The following is a 14,822-nucleotide window of genomic DNA, read 5'->3' as shown; positions in this document are numbered from 1 at the left end:
GACGTCTTCCAATCAAGCGTTCTCATCCACCCTAAGCTAATGGTTTAATTTTCCCAGTCTTTTGTGACATCACCGTTTCTATATTCCTTTTTAAATGTCTTGTCCTCGTATCTCTTCACGTCAGTACCACATGGCCCAGTTGCTGACTCCCTCTTCTTTTTTCTTAGCTCTACAGACATCTTCCTTATCTTAAAACTCTGCTTGCATTCATTGGGATTCCTCCAAGGATCACTGTGGCAACTCCTCTGCTGCCAGGCCCCACACTGTTCTCTGACTGGGGTGCTGCCCCACAGTGGAGCCTTGCACCTCTGCTCAGCTTGTCTCTAGTTCTCTGGGAGACTGCTCCCCTGAATCCCTAGAATCTTCTGGCCATTGTCTCCTAAACTTCATGCTGGGATGTTTAGCTGGCCTTTCCACTTTCACGTTCCTCCCATGGCCTGAGCTCCTCAGACGCCTCCCCGGCATAGTCCTCAACATCTCAGGAAGGTTAGCCTCTACTTGGGGGACTTGGCTGGACACCTCCACATATATCAAAATTGTACAATGTATTATGACATTGGCAGGTGGTTTTTTTTTTTATTGTATAGGAGAATGAAAAAAAATCACATGAGTTTTTCAGAGTAGAAAGGAATCTAGAGTACACACAGCTCTTGAGGCTTGGGAGACAAATGGGGAGAGACCTGGCTCCTGATTGCTCTGCTTCCCCAGGGCCTCTGCCCTCATCTCCTGCTGTGTCCTCTGCTTGCTCACTTTCAGCCACAGGGGCCTCTTTCCTTTTCCTGGCCAGAGATTGCTCCAGCCTCAGGGCCTTCACTGGGTCCTGTCCCTCTACCTAGCCCTCTACCTGGCCCCTGGGCTGCAGGTGGCCAACCCCTCAGGTCTTTGTTATGACATCACCTGCTCCCTGGAGACTCCTGGACCCCCGCAGCTCCTGTCACACTCCGGCCACAACCTGCCCCCACTCTGGTCCATGCAGCTTGCTGTGTCTGTCTCTTTCTGCTCCTTTACTGTCCACACCTGGATCCTGAGGAGAACAAGGGTCCAAGAGATGGGCAGAGCCTGAAGGTGGGTGGTGGCTCGACCTGCCTTCTGGGAGGTGCTCCATGCTGGCTTCCCCGAAGTGTGATGAGTCATTTTACATCCACTCAGGGGTGAGGCTGGTGCCCAGCCTGAATAATATTTGAGGGTGATTCTCTTCTTTGTACCAGCATTGAGTACCAGCTCTGGAGTGGTACTGGGGTCAGCCTGAGATCTGATGATAGCTGATGGGTCAGTGGTGTGGTTCACTTTGGTCAGGACTAGGGGGTGCCCTGAAGGGGAGCCCAGTGCTGCCCAGGTCCCCGCTTGTGCAGCCTGTGGGCTTCAACAGCAGGGAAATGAGGCCCAAAGGAAGGAGTCAGAGAAGCCTCCTGTGCTCCTCCCTGCAAGAGCTACTGTGCCTGGGTCTTGCTGTGCAGCGGGCAGCCAGTGGGCAGCCAGTAAACAGTACGTTTCCTCCTTCCAGGATTGACTTGTAAAGCCTCGTGTTACCTGAGGAAACAGCCCTGAAGAGGAGGAGGAAAGAAAAGGGGTCAGGAATGGCTGTCACTGAGGTACAGTGATGCTGTCAGGTGGTCCTGAGTCCCCTGTGCAGTGCTGGGCCTGGGAGCTGCTGGCCTCAGGTGACTCTGTGGCCTCCTGCCTGTCAGGTGTGCCTGCACTCCCCGGGGCCTCCCCCATCCTCTGCGCTTAGATTCCATCCCACTGTGACCTGGTGGCAGGGAACCCATGAGGAGGTGCCACCAGGTGTGGCCCTGGGAATCCTCTGTCATTTTTGTTGATCTTTTAAAAACGTGAGTGTGCTGTTTGGTGGTGTCCCTGTGCTCCACACCAGTTCTCTCGCTCTAGTGCTCATTGCTTCCTGCCTTTTGCTTCTGTTGCCTTCAGTTGGCTCTTTCCCCTGGAGGTGTATGGTTAGTTGACCTGGGTTTCTTCCTCCTTGTTGTAAAGTTTCACTACCCTAAGGTCTTTCTTTTGTTTTTATTTTTATTTTTTATTTCATTGCATTCTGTGAGATTTGGTATGTTTATTTTTTTTTTTACTTTTGTTTCAGATATTTTCTGAATCCTGTTCCTGTCGTTACCATTGATTGGTTCAGAATGAGGTGTTTCATTTTCTCTTATTTGGGGGTGTTAATGTTTCCTATGCAGTTGGCTTCTGTATTTATTCTGTTATTGACAGGAAAGAAAACTGGGGTCCTTCCAAGTATCTGAAACTGAATTTTAAGATTTGTGACCCAATCTGTGTCAAATGAAAAAATAAATAAAGCTGGGTGGTAGCTTAGTGGTTAAGCATCCTGGTGCCAATCCCCCGTAACAATAACAACAAAAAAGTCTGGCAGTGTCACTCAGTGGTGAAGCACCCGAGTTCAGACCAAAGTACCGTAAGTAAGTTTTATGATTTTTAAAATGAGGTGCCTGCATTCGTCTACATCGGATTGATTCTACCCTAGGCTGTAAATGTGCTGCCAGTAGTGGGGGCGCCTTCCTGTGCCAGCCCCTGCCTGTGCACCTGCAGGGACCTGCCGGGCAGATGCATGGTGTTGCCCTGCACTTGGTCCACATCTCTCAGGTAGGAAACCTGCTGTCAGTTTTCAGTGCACAGTCTCTGCCCCTAATTCTCCCATTGCTCAGGTTCAGCTCTGATTCCAATCACCTCGCTGGGTTTTGCTCTGTAATTTTGTACTCCATGACCCAAGAGACATTTCCTAGGGCGTCTGTGAAACTATCATGTGTGCAGAATGATGGGAATCCTTCTTCCTCTCCTGGGCCACTTTGTATAAGTTAGTGCGTGTAAAGCATTTAGGAAAAGGTGTGCACTCAGCAGTGTCACCACCCAGGTCACTGCTCTGTGGTCCTCCCCTGCTGTTGAGATTTTGCTATTGTCCACCCAGGGTGGACTCATCTTCTCAGGACACAGATTATGCTCTGGCTCACCCAGACCTGAGCATCACCTGGTGTGTGGAATATGGGGTCTCCACTCATAGACGCCTGTGTTGTCTTCCATCTGCATGTTTCTTTTCCTATCTTTCTTTCTTTTTTTTTTTTTTTATACCAAGAATGGAGCCCAGGCCAGTCTACCATTGTAATACATCCCCAGTCTTGATTTGTTTTGTTTTGTTTTGGTTTTGTTTTGGTTTGTTTGTTTTTTTGACAGCGTTTTGCTAAGTTGCTGAGGCTCGTGTTGAATGCGAATCCTCCTGAATCAGCCTCCTGAGTCTTGGATTACAGCTGTGTGCACTGTGCCCAGCTACTATGTTTCTCGTGGTGTCTATAAGAAAGAAATTTACACAGATTTAGCATGTATTTTGTCTTAAGAAAAAGTGTAATAAAACTCAACTAGAGAGATTTAACATGCTCAATGATACCAGATCATGTGAGAATATAGGCAAAGCAAGTAAAGTTTCTCCTTGTATATAATCCACACACAGAAATCTTCTGTGATCCCAGATGAGAGGGTTTTTGTCCACAACCAGGCGAGCAGTTCTTCAGAGGGCACCTTGTCATTTCACCTAATCCCGACACTGTGTATGTAGATACTCGGTGGATCCAAGAGCTGAGGTCTCTGTCCCACAAGAGTGCCCACTTTTCAGATGTCAGTCTTAGGCAAAAGTATGGCCTATGACTCAGAATGACCTTCTGTAAATGGGGCTTCCTTCATCCCCTCCTCAAATTGAAAAAGTGGTCAGAGTGCTTTGTAAATCTGTGAAGGACTTGACTTGCATTTGCCTTGTGGTAACGCCTGTTCAGAAGAGACAGGTGAACACGCTGATGGAAGAGGTGCATAGGCCAAGGTGTGGGCAAAGGACGTGGAGCTCACATGACTTTGTGTGGTGCGCCACCCTCCAGGACCCTCCACCCACGCGTTGATCTGAACACCCTTTCACCCTGTCCTGTTGAGATTTCATGGAGGCTCCATTATGTAGGCAGGCTTGATTACATCCTGGGTGATGGTGATCAGTTGGGACTTCAGTTCCTCTCCCTTCCCTGGAGGTAGGTGTCAGGACAGGGTGTTACAACTGCCTCTCCTGCCTGAGGCTTTGTGGGGAGAAGCCTCTTCGTGAAGCTCTCTAGGGGGCTTTGGCACCTGTCTTCTCACTAGCACAGAACTCTTTCTTAGCTCTCCAGAGATTCCAGGTGAGCTCCACATCAGCAGACAGACAGATACCAAATGTGTATTTACAGCCTCACAGTGCAGCTCTTCTCACTTGAATCAGTTGCATGCTTACACTTCTCCTCCCTTCTCATTTCACTTTAGTTTACGTCTTTGCAGTAATGGGGTTGAACCTAGGTCCCCTCTGCCATTATATTCCTACTCCTATGTTCTTTATTCTCAGAGAGGATGTTGCTATGTTTCCCAGTCCCACCTCCAATTTACAATGTTCCCACCTCAGCCTGTGGATAGCTGGGATACAAGCATGTGCCACCATGTCTGGGCTCTGTAGTTCACATTTTGCATGAAGATTATAACTGTCCCCAGTGCCCCATTGTGAAGTCAGTTTTAATTTCAGGGTCCACTGACATTCAGGGATGTGGCCATAGAATTCTCCCAGGAGGAGTGGAAGTGCCTGGTTCCTGCTCAGAGGGCTTTGTACAGGGTCGTGATGCTGGAGACCTACAGGAACCTGGTCTCCCTGGGTGAGCTTGACTTCCCCACCCTGCACCTGCCCCTTGCCGGGATCTTCAGTGCATACCTTTGTGTTTCCCCTTTGAGTTTGGGATCCTCTGAATTGACTGACTGACTGAAGCCCTGGTGCAGGTTAAAGAAAGCTTCATAGTGCAGCCTCTGCACTTTGTCCCCTTCCTTCAGATGTTCTGTCCCCTCCATGATACTGCAGTGGTGATTCCAGAGCTGAAGTACAGCATAAAGCCCACAGGCAACTCTTAAAATATCCAGTTCTACCCAGATGCGATGGCACATGCCCACAATCCCATGGATTGGTTTGCTGAGGTACAAGGATCAGAAATATTGCTGCAAGTTCAAAACCAGCCTCAGCAAAAGTGAGGTACTTAGCAACTCAGTGAGACCCTGACTCTAAATAATATACAAAATATGGCTAGGGATGTGGCTCAGTGGTCAAGTCTCCCAGAGTTCAATCTCTGGTACAACAACGACAACAACAACAATTAAAATATCCATTCCCCATTTTCTATTTCTGTGCTTTTGATTCAGTGGTTCTTGGAAGAGAGGTAGATACCTACATGACATAGTGAAATGTTTTCTGTATCCCTCTGTAATGTCCTCTTCCTCACGTGCAGATAGGGCTGGATTGTGGAGAAGCCACAGCGCATCAGCTTCTTTTCTCTTTACAAGCAGGAAGGTGTCCTTCAGACCCGAGTGTCCTCTCCTGGTTGGAGCAAGGGAGGGAGCTCTGGACTGTGAATGGCCCAGAGGAAATATCCAGGCCTGCAAATGAATGGGCATTTGTGGAGGGTGTGAAAGCAGGTAAGAGCTCACAGGGGCAGAGAGGCAGCTGCCCACTAAGTAGTGTTGGGGCGTTTTGGCAATGGGAGGGGTCAGGGCTAAGGTGAAGTCCATTTCCTGGGCTTTACATGCAAGGAATTTGCTTTCAAGCTTCTTTTCCTCCTCTCCTCCTTTTCTCTACTCTCCCTCCTTTAAACTTACTCTATGTATACATGAGGATGACATCCCCTTTGTTATCTTTATATATGAGTGTAACCTGATTTTGTTAAATTCATTCCATTTTTCTTCCCTTTCCTTCCTTCCTCCCACCTCTTGTTCTCTTCCTTCCTCTCCTGTCTTCCCTGTATCTTTATGATGTCTGGTCACCTCCTCTAACCCCTTTTCTCCCTTATTTTGCACTAGTTTCTACATATGAGAGCAACCATTGACCCTCAATTTTTGAGTCTGGTTCATTTCACCTAGCCCAATGTTTTCCATTCCACCCACCAGCCAATGCCATGATTTCATTCTTCATTTACCTCTAGGTTTTTAAAAATGAGTGCTGTGAATTAGTAAAGAATGTCTCATATTTTATACTAAAGATTCACAGTTTCCTTTTTGTTGAATAAGATTTGTCAGCCTTCTCTCAGGATCATGATGAGATGGTCATTTTCCTGTCAGTTCACTTCCAATTACTATTAGAAATCCAATAGACTTATTTACTTCAACCACAGCAGTTTATTTCTCACATTTTGGGGCCTGCAAAGTCCATGATCAAGGTCCCTATTTAATTAGTTGATACAGCAGGAGTGTTTTGGTCAGAATTTATTTAAACTAAGTTTTCCTGTTAAAGACATTTTCATTACATGAATTACATGTAAACAAGCTTTCCTTCTGTAAAAGTCCAGTTCCATATATTTTTTTCTTAACAGTAAAATCATGATCATGTAATCCTCATAACTGTTGTCAATACAAGTATTACTTTGGTATAACCTTATATATTTACGTGTAAGATAACATTTTTTGCTTCAGTAATTAGTCATAAACCGGTGGTTTCTTTTGTCTTCTAGACATTACTCCAGAACGTTTCATCAAGGAATGTTCACCAAAAAGGCACGGCTGTACAGGAGAAATAGTCCACACGGTGACATTGCAAACATGTGACGGCCGTGCCATTGAAGGATCATGCTTCGATGAAACCCGGAAGAGTACATGGGACTTATGTTGTTGGAGCAATGTAGGAAGACATCACACAGGATTTTCTATGACTCAAGAGGAAAGTCCCCCTGGTTGCAGAGGTGAACGTGGAGGCAGGGATGCAGGGAAGGTGCTCATCAACAGTTGGCTTGGATTCAGCTTTCAGTCACATCTGCCTGAACCACAGTCCTTTCAAGATGAAGGGAACCTTCATAAATGGATCGATAGTGAGCAGGCTCTCGACAATGGTTCCTTGCTTCCAGCCCACCAAAGAATTCCTTCTAGTGTCAAAGCAAACATTTCTCATAAATATGAACATGATTTTATAGGATCTTGTTTGTTTATACCAGAACCCAAAACAGACATTCCTCCAGGAGCTCACAAATGTAATGAGTTTGGAAAATCCTTTAATCAAGAGTCACAATGTACTATACATCAGACACTCCGTACGAGAGAGAGGCAGTTTATGTGTGATACATGTGGCAAGGTCTTCACTCAAAAATCAAAACTTACACGTCATCATAGAATTCATACTGGAGAGAAACCTTTCAAGTGTAACGAGTGTGGGAAGGTCTTCAATCATAGTTCACACCTTGCACAACATCGGAGAATCCACACTGGAGAGAAACCTTTCAAATGTGATGACTGTGGCAAAGTCTTCAGTCAGAAGTCCTACCTGGCAAACCACCAGAGAATTCACTCTGGGGAGAGACCTTACAAGTGTGATGCATGTGGCAAGGTCTTCAATCAGATTTCACACTTGGCAAGTCATCGTAGAATCCACACCGGAGAGAAACCTTACAAATGTGATGAATGTGGAAAGGTCTTCCACCAAATTTCACACCTTGCACAACATCGAACCATTCACACAGGAGAGAAACCTTTCAAATGTAATGAGTGTGGCAAGGTCTTCAGTCGCAACTCGTACCTCGTTCACCATCTGATAATCCACACAGGGGAGAAACCGTACAAATGCAATGAGTGCGGCAAGGTCTTCAGTCACATTTCACACCTTGCACAACATCGGAGAATCCACACTGGAGAGAAACCTTTCAGATGTGATGACTGTGGCAGTGTTTTCAGTCACAAATCTTCCCTTGCAAATCATCAGAGAATCCACACAGGAGAGAAACCTTTCAAATGCAATGAGTGTGGCAAGGTCTTCAGCCGCAACTCATACCTAGCAGAACATCTGATAATGCATACTGGGGAGAAACCTTACAAATGCTGTGAATGTGGCAAAGTGTTTGGTCGCAGTTCACATCTTGCATGTCATCGCAGAATCCATACGGGAGAGAAACCTTATAAGTGTAATGACTGTGGCAAAGTATTCAGTCAAAATTCATACCTAGCATGTCATCGCAGAATCCACACTGGGGAGAAACCTTACAAATGTAATGACTGTGGCAAGGTCTTCAGTCTGAATTCATCCCTGGCCCATCACCGCAGGATCCATAGTATAGAGAAGCCATAGTCATGTAATCAAAGTGCGCAGGGTGGTGCGTCTCACCTACTTCAGAAAAAGGCAGAAGGGTGGCAAGTGCAAATCCAGTCTGGACATAAATGTGAGACTCTCTAAATATGAAATAAAGGGCTGTGATGTAGCTAAGTGGTAGAATGACCGCCTAACACATTTTGAGTCCCTGGGTTCAATCCCTAAACCCCAGAAGAGGAAAATAGTAATGCAAAAAATGTGTTGAGGTCTTCAGTAACATTGACATCTCACATATCAAGCATTTATGGTGGAGAGAAACCCAATGAATGTGATGAGGGTCGCAAACCCTATAAGGTGCATCTGGCCTGCCTGGCCAATAATGTGATCCACACCAAGAGGGCTAGGCAAAGTGTTCACTGACATTTCCTATCATGCACATTGTCAATTTCTCATCCTAGAATAAAACCACAAATGAATTAGACAAAGTCTCAGCATTCAAACCGTGCAAGACCACTGAGAATTCCTAGTGGAGAAATTATCTCCCGTGTGTAATGACTATACAGAGTGATCCAGGCCTCATTTAAGGCTTAGTAACTTAGTTAGTCTGTGATAGAGAGGAACTTCACACATTCATTGGATGTAAACAGGCCCTATGGTAAAAGCCTCTTATCAGGATTCCTGCTGGAACAGAAACTCATAAATGTACCATGGTTGCAAATCTTTACTATGCACTCAGCCCTCTGTACACAACAGGTAAGGCACAAAAGCATCACTTTGACCAAGCCTGTCTTCAGTGCTCATGTCTCAGTGGACATCAGTTGATCCACACTGGAGAGGAACCATGGAAATGTCTGCAGGTGCCAAGCTCTTCTGGCACAGTTCACAGCTTGCACAACCTGGGAGAAGACGTCCAAGAGGTAGAGCTTGAATCCAGTGAGTGTGGCACCCCCTGCATTATGAGTTCAAGCAGTGGTCAGAGTCCATACTAAAGAGCAACATCCATCACAATCACAACACAGGACAGACTTCCATGCCTCAGAACCAGGGGGCATCAAAGGGACACCTTTGTGGAAGCTGTGCAAAAGTTATTTTCATGATGGGCTTAAATACAAGCCTCAAAACCTGGAACAGAGTACATGCCCCAGAGAACAACCAACCATCCAAGTGTAAGGAAAGTGCTATTTCATTGTCAAACATTTGTGATTTTGTTGTCCTGAAAGGATTTATTCTGGGGAGAAATGAGACAGGCATTGTGACCCTGGATAGTTTCTTCATCAAGGGAGTATCCTTGGGATTCACTAGTTGTACTGGTATAATACATTATTTCACCAATTCTCACACAATACCCCATGTCAGAGAATTTATAGGAAAAATAAATTAGTCTCTGATTGTCCAAGATTAGCTTCTGGCCTCACTACTGTGGAAAAATTACATAATGTTTTATAACTCAGGACATATCAAAGGTGCAGGGACATTTGAAAAGGCCCAGTTATCTTCATGTTGTAAAGTGTCTCATTCTTCGAGATTTCTTGGAAAGTATCCTGCTCGTCTTGGGTTCTGTGCCTTCCTTACGGGTCTTTCACGGCTGTGTCCAGAAAGGAACCCATAGGAGTAAAGGTCTTACTTCGTGAAACGAAGATCCCTGTTGTCCTTGCTCCTGGAGTAGGAGGACACTGCCTATTAAAATTCAGTATTGCCTGCACCAAGAAATATTTCAAAGGGGCTGATCAGGATGTAGAATTAGGATGTCAGTCATCCTGTCTGGGGTGGTCTGTGCCCCCTTGTCCATATTGTCCATAGTGGGATGGGGTAAGGAACACTCTACAAACTGCCTGAAGTGGGACAGCCAAGACTGCAGGGACTGGGCTTTTTATTGGAGGAGAGGAGTGTGTTCTTAGGGCCTGATTATGTCCAGGAAGAATGCAGGGAAATGGTGGCCATCCTGGGGCAATATTCATAAAGTAAGTTCTATAATATCTGTATATCATTATTTTAAAATTAATTCACATTCAGTTATACAAATCTTTGGAATTTGAAGGTGAATTAAGACATTATGTTCTTCCTTTTTTTTCTTATCTCATTAGACATCATTCTTAGATGCTTTTTCTCAGTCTGATTTTTTTTCTGAGAATAATGCAGCTTACTTGCCCCAGCACCTGCAGGAGAGGCCCTGCCGGGTGTCCCAGAGTTGTGAGCTAATTCTCATTCAGAGGCACTGAACCACAAATGGCATTTCTCCTAGGAGAACCCCATGCAACCAGCAGAGAACCTCCTTGAACAGATAAGGGCAGTACACCCCAAAAAGGGATTTATAGAGGAGTATCCCATGGACACCAACCACTTCCCAGTGTGGCCAGATAAAACCCCACCAACCTGAGACCCTCACATGGGCCATACAGCCATGTCATCCTGACTATAGTACCTCCACCTTACACCACTGCACCCTGCATGCTCCAGAGTCCATAAGGTGGAACCCATATTGGATCTGAGAGGGCTAGTCACAGAGATTTTCTTCAAGAGGATTCACAAAACTGTGGAAAACTTCCTCCCCACGGAATGAATCCTGGAGTATTGAGGAGGCTCTTACTTATCCCTCATGGGGGTAACTGACCAAATCAGACAATTCAGGACTGTCTACTCTGACCCACCAGAAAGCTAGTAAGTGCCTCAACACATGAAAGATGAGAGGAGCCGCCTCCTAGAATTGTATCTGAGGTGAGCTGGTCTAATCACCGTCTCCACACCAGGGAAAAACAGAGGCAAAGACAAGGAGTACCCGGCATCTTTAAAACATTCCAAACCCCGATAGAATCCAAATCAAGAAGATCCAAGAACACTCCCCACTTTAGCATGGAATATCATAAATACTTCTAATGTCAATTTTTATCTTACTGATATTGCTTTTCATATTGAATGGACATGTTCTGTTTATTTGGCATTGCAGCCTTCACCTCAATTGATTGTATTTCCTGTTTTAAAGCATTAACTATAAGCATTATATCTTTGCTTTTCTAATGTATATTTATACTTGCTCCTCTTAATTTCATGTTTACTTCTTGTATTACCTACTCCTGCCTCCAATAGCCTCACATTGATTCACCTTTTTTCCCTTAGTTTGTGTTATTTTATCTTTTCTTCTTTTCCATTTTTTTCTCTTCTCCCCTTTGTAGCCCCTATAGAATATAATAGCAATTTTACTATCTTTAAGAACTACTTTCTCAACCTACTGAAGAACACTAATATGGACTGGAAAAAAATATTTGTCAGTGCCTCTCCAACAGAAGAGATTAATATCCATAGTGTATTAAAAAACTCAAAAAGCTTCACACCAAAAGATAAAGAATGAATAACCCAAACAATAAATGTGCACAAGAACCAAATAGACATTTCTCAAAAGAAGAAACAAGAAAATGTAAAAACTACGTTGAAGCTTTATCCTCACTCCAGTTAGGATGGCAATCAATAAGATGGCAATTAATGATAAATGCAGACAAAGGTGTTAGAAAAAGGTACATGTGTATTTTTCATGGGACTACAAGTTAGAATGACCACTTTGGAAATCAGTTTTGAGGATTCCTTGGAAGACTACGAAGGGAACAACAATATGACCCACCAATTCCACTCCTCAGTGACTATACAAAAGAACTAAAATCAGTACACCATAATGATTCTTTCCTATCGATCCTTATAGCAATGCAATTCACAATAGCCAAGTTATGGAACCAGATCGAGTGCCCATCAAAAGATGAATGGATAAAGAAAATGTGAATATTATGTATACATTTACTTTATATATATATATATATATACAAATACAATATATATAGAAAATATTGTATATACACCAATGTGCACACACAATGGAGTTTTACTCAGCCATAAAGAAGAATGAAGTTATAGAATTTGTTTGCAAATGCACAGAACTGGAAAACATCAGGCTAAGTGAAATAAGCCAGACTGGAATTTTTTCTCCCCTATGTAGAAGCTAGAGTAATATAAGGGCAAAAAGGGAGGTTTCCATGAAAAGAGAATGGAGAACTTTAGAGTGGAGGAAGGGCACTGGGTGGAGAAGGACAGGAAAAGGGAAGAAGTGCTGAATATAATTGAGCAGATTATGCTCTGTGCGTATATGAGCATACCACAGTGAATTTCACCTTTATATATAAAGCACCAAAAAATAGATAAGATAAAGACCATTAGAGTAGATAAAGCAACATAGGGAAAAGGAAGGTAGGAAAAGAGGGTGTACTGGGGATATTCCATGCAGTTAGGATGGTGTCAAAATGAACCACTATTTTGTGTGACTATAATGCATCCACAAAAACATTTTTAAACAGAAATTGATTTTTCCCACATATCTTGCTCCTCAGAAAAACATTGGATTACTCATCAGGCTCATGCTGTTTATCCAGATGGTGCTTTCAGTGCAGAGGCCTCTGTGACCGGGACCTGTGCTGCAGGGAGGCGGCCAGCTCCTGAGATATGGGTCTGTGACTGTGACCTCACCTGCCCTGGGACCCGCAATTTTCACTGTGCCTGTAGCAGCCAGCTAGGGAAGCTGAGGACAATGCGGAAAACTTCCTCCCCAGGGAATCCTGGAGTATTGAGGAGGCTCTTATCCCTGATCCCTGGGGGCAGATAGGAGGTCACATGGAGATGGCAGGGAATCCTGAGGTCTGTCATGGGAGCGACTGGCAGTAAGCTATACCTATCCCGCTGCATTCCTCACTTCCGTGTGACGTTTTCTACTCCAAATATAGTTAAGTTTTATTCATTGCTTCACTGAGTGGCACCATCATTTAGACGATTACTAGGTGCATAGCATTTGACAAAATACCCGGTAAAGATTTTAAAACACACAGAGCAAGAGAAGAACATGACGCTGATAGATCACCTTGGAAGTCACTGTACTCATCTGCCTAATGCAAGTCAGTTAACTTCCCTCATTTGCACAATTTATTGCCAACTATTACCAAAATTTTGTGGATAAATATACTCATACTGATGTCATCAGTGACTGAAGGGAGAAACACAACAATATTTGTTAAACAACACAGAATGTTCCTTCACCAAGACAGCAGCAGGATCAGATGCTTCAACAGGCCAGATCTACCATTTCTTTAAGTATCAGATCTGCCAGGGGGCCACTAACATCATCTCAGCAGCCTTAAGGGGTGGCCACAGAAAAGAAGCCCTTCCTATTTTTTTGTAATCCCCCCAACCTTGCAAGGACAATTGTTAGAGTGAATCATCTTAATAAATGCTGTGAGGCTTGCCATTCAGGTCAAGACCTGTGGCAGGAACGTAGAAGGTTTGGGGCAGTGACACTGCGTGGGTGTGATATAGAAGTGGTGAGCAAGAGATCCCAGAGAACAGGGGGACACAGGGACAAGATGGTGGTGAAGATCATGGGATGCTAAGGAAATACTGAGGGGGGAAACAGAGCAGGTAGAAGGGGAAACAGCAAAAGCTCATCAAATGTCCAGAAAGAAGTATGGGTGGGGCATACAGGGGGCAAAGAGCTAAGGGGCGTTAGGGACCTGGTGCCTGCCAGTTAATAGAGACATGGGGTGTATGATTACAAGGGAATGAAGGGGCTCCTGGGGATGAGCAGAGAGCAATGATAAAGTTGAAGGTCACTGGCTGGAAAGGTTCATAGATTTAATGTCTTTAAGGCATTGATATCTACAGGTAGTGGGAGGCTTGTTAATATGCATGGAGAATGATGTAATGATGTAGTTGTTCAAATGGGCCTAGAGGGTGAGTCTGGGGAGAGAGAATGCATCTCAAGGGTGGGAAATTAGGCACAGGGCAATGAAGAAGCTGGGGAGAGAAGTAGGTAGAGAGAGGAACAGAGGCCGGGACAACCAAGAAGAACAGTAGAAACATCAGGAAAAAAAGGTTAGAACCTGTGACTTACGACTTCAGGATCAGTGAAGAGGTACAGTTTTGACAACCATGTGGTGTACTTACACTATAAAGCACATGAAAAGACACCAAAGAAACCAGGGTAATTCCTTGATTTAGGACCAGGCACATGGGAAAGAAATAACGTGGAGAGGTGTGCACCCAGGAGAGAGATGAAGGACGATGGGACCGGTTAAGATTCACGTTCTATTTTCTGTGACAGTTAAACCTGTTGTCTGAGTTTCCTCATATGTAACAAAAATGTGTTTGCTTGCTGTAATCTAAAAACAATTTTATATTGTGAAGTCAGGTAGAGCCATTTTCAAGTCACAAAATCATGTGGTTAAATGTTGACATGTTGAGCCCCCCATCAAACCCCCTTTGTTCTCAGTCTTCCAATTATAATGCCTAGAGTGTAGTAGGTGACCCATTGTTAACTGTAGTCCTTCCCCATCCACTCGCCAATTTTAAATTAGTCAATCCTGTACATTGTAACCTGAGCTCCTCCCATCCAAGCGAGGGGCAGTGCTGCATCTGGGATAAAAACGTGGGCACACTTCCTGCCCCGTGCGCTAGCTTGCCAGATTTGGGCGGGAGTAGCACACCCTTCTGTAGAAGTAACATTTGCCTTGCCACTTAACTTTTGAGCAGATGACTGATTTCTTGTTGCATCCCAATATTTCTAACACTATCACTTCACAGTTACTTGGTCTGTGGGTGGGGGCGGGTAAGGACATTTAAGAGCTCTGCAGATTCCAGCTGCACAACACTGTCTTACTAAGGTCTACACACTGTACAGTAGATCCCCAGGGTACATTCATGTTGTAATGGAATTTGGTGC

General features: G+C 44.5%; 3 protein-coding genes across 13 annotated transcripts in view; 1 reads left to right on the top strand and 2 right to left on the bottom strand.

Moving 5' to 3' along the window:
• LOC308638111 (uncharacterized protein) overlaps positions 1-14,822 on the top strand; it is a 95,637-nt gene that overhangs the window by 1,999 nt on the left and 78,816 nt on the right. The window contains exons 2-7 of one of the 5 annotated variants that reach the window (XM_081275163.1): positions 1,505-1,592; positions 2,093-2,143; positions 2,492-2,610; positions 4,550-4,676; positions 5,353-5,484; positions 6,513-9,020. In XM_081275163.1, the coding sequence (XP_081131289.1) occupies positions 2,572-2,610; positions 4,550-4,676; positions 5,353-5,484; positions 6,513-8,113 (1,899 nt within the window). In that variant the 5' untranslated portion in view covers positions 1,505-1,592; positions 2,093-2,143; positions 2,492-2,571 and the 3' untranslated portion in view covers positions 8,114-9,020. Of the gene's footprint in view, positions 1-1,006; positions 1,066-1,504; positions 1,593-2,092; positions 2,144-2,491; positions 2,611-4,549; positions 4,677-5,352; positions 5,485-6,512; positions 9,021-14,822 lie in introns of those variants that run through there. The other 4 variants (XM_081275165.1, XM_081275169.1, XM_081275168.1 and 1 more) reach the window with 4 other exon arrangements.
• The window catches only part of LOC308638116 (zinc finger protein 528-like), a 77,846-nt gene that overhangs the window by 45,177 nt on the left and 17,847 nt on the right, over positions 1-14,822 (bottom strand). Inside the window, exon 4 of one of the 7 annotated variants that reach the window (XR_014019743.1) lies at positions 6,790-6,920. The exons of 5 other annotated variants lie outside the window; for them this stretch is intronic. The gene's annotated coding sequence lies outside the window, so the exon portion shown is untranslated. Of the gene's footprint in view, positions 1-6,789; positions 6,921-14,822 lie in introns of those variants that run through there. One more of the 7 variants, XR_014019744.1, reaches the window with a different exon arrangement.
• The window catches only part of LOC308638115 (uncharacterized protein), a gene marked incomplete at its 3' end in the record, with an annotated part of 50,475 nt that overhangs the window by 29,330 nt on the left and 6,323 nt on the right, over positions 1-14,822 (bottom strand). The window lies entirely within an intron of this gene.

Source organism: Spermophilus citellus (assembly GCF_964194105.1).
Source record: "Spermophilus citellus genome assembly, chromosome: 18".
In the NCBI taxonomy this organism is placed as follows: domain Eukaryota; kingdom Metazoa; phylum Chordata; class Mammalia; order Rodentia; family Sciuridae; genus Spermophilus; species Spermophilus citellus.
This window is presented reverse-complemented; position numbering and strand designations above follow the sequence as displayed.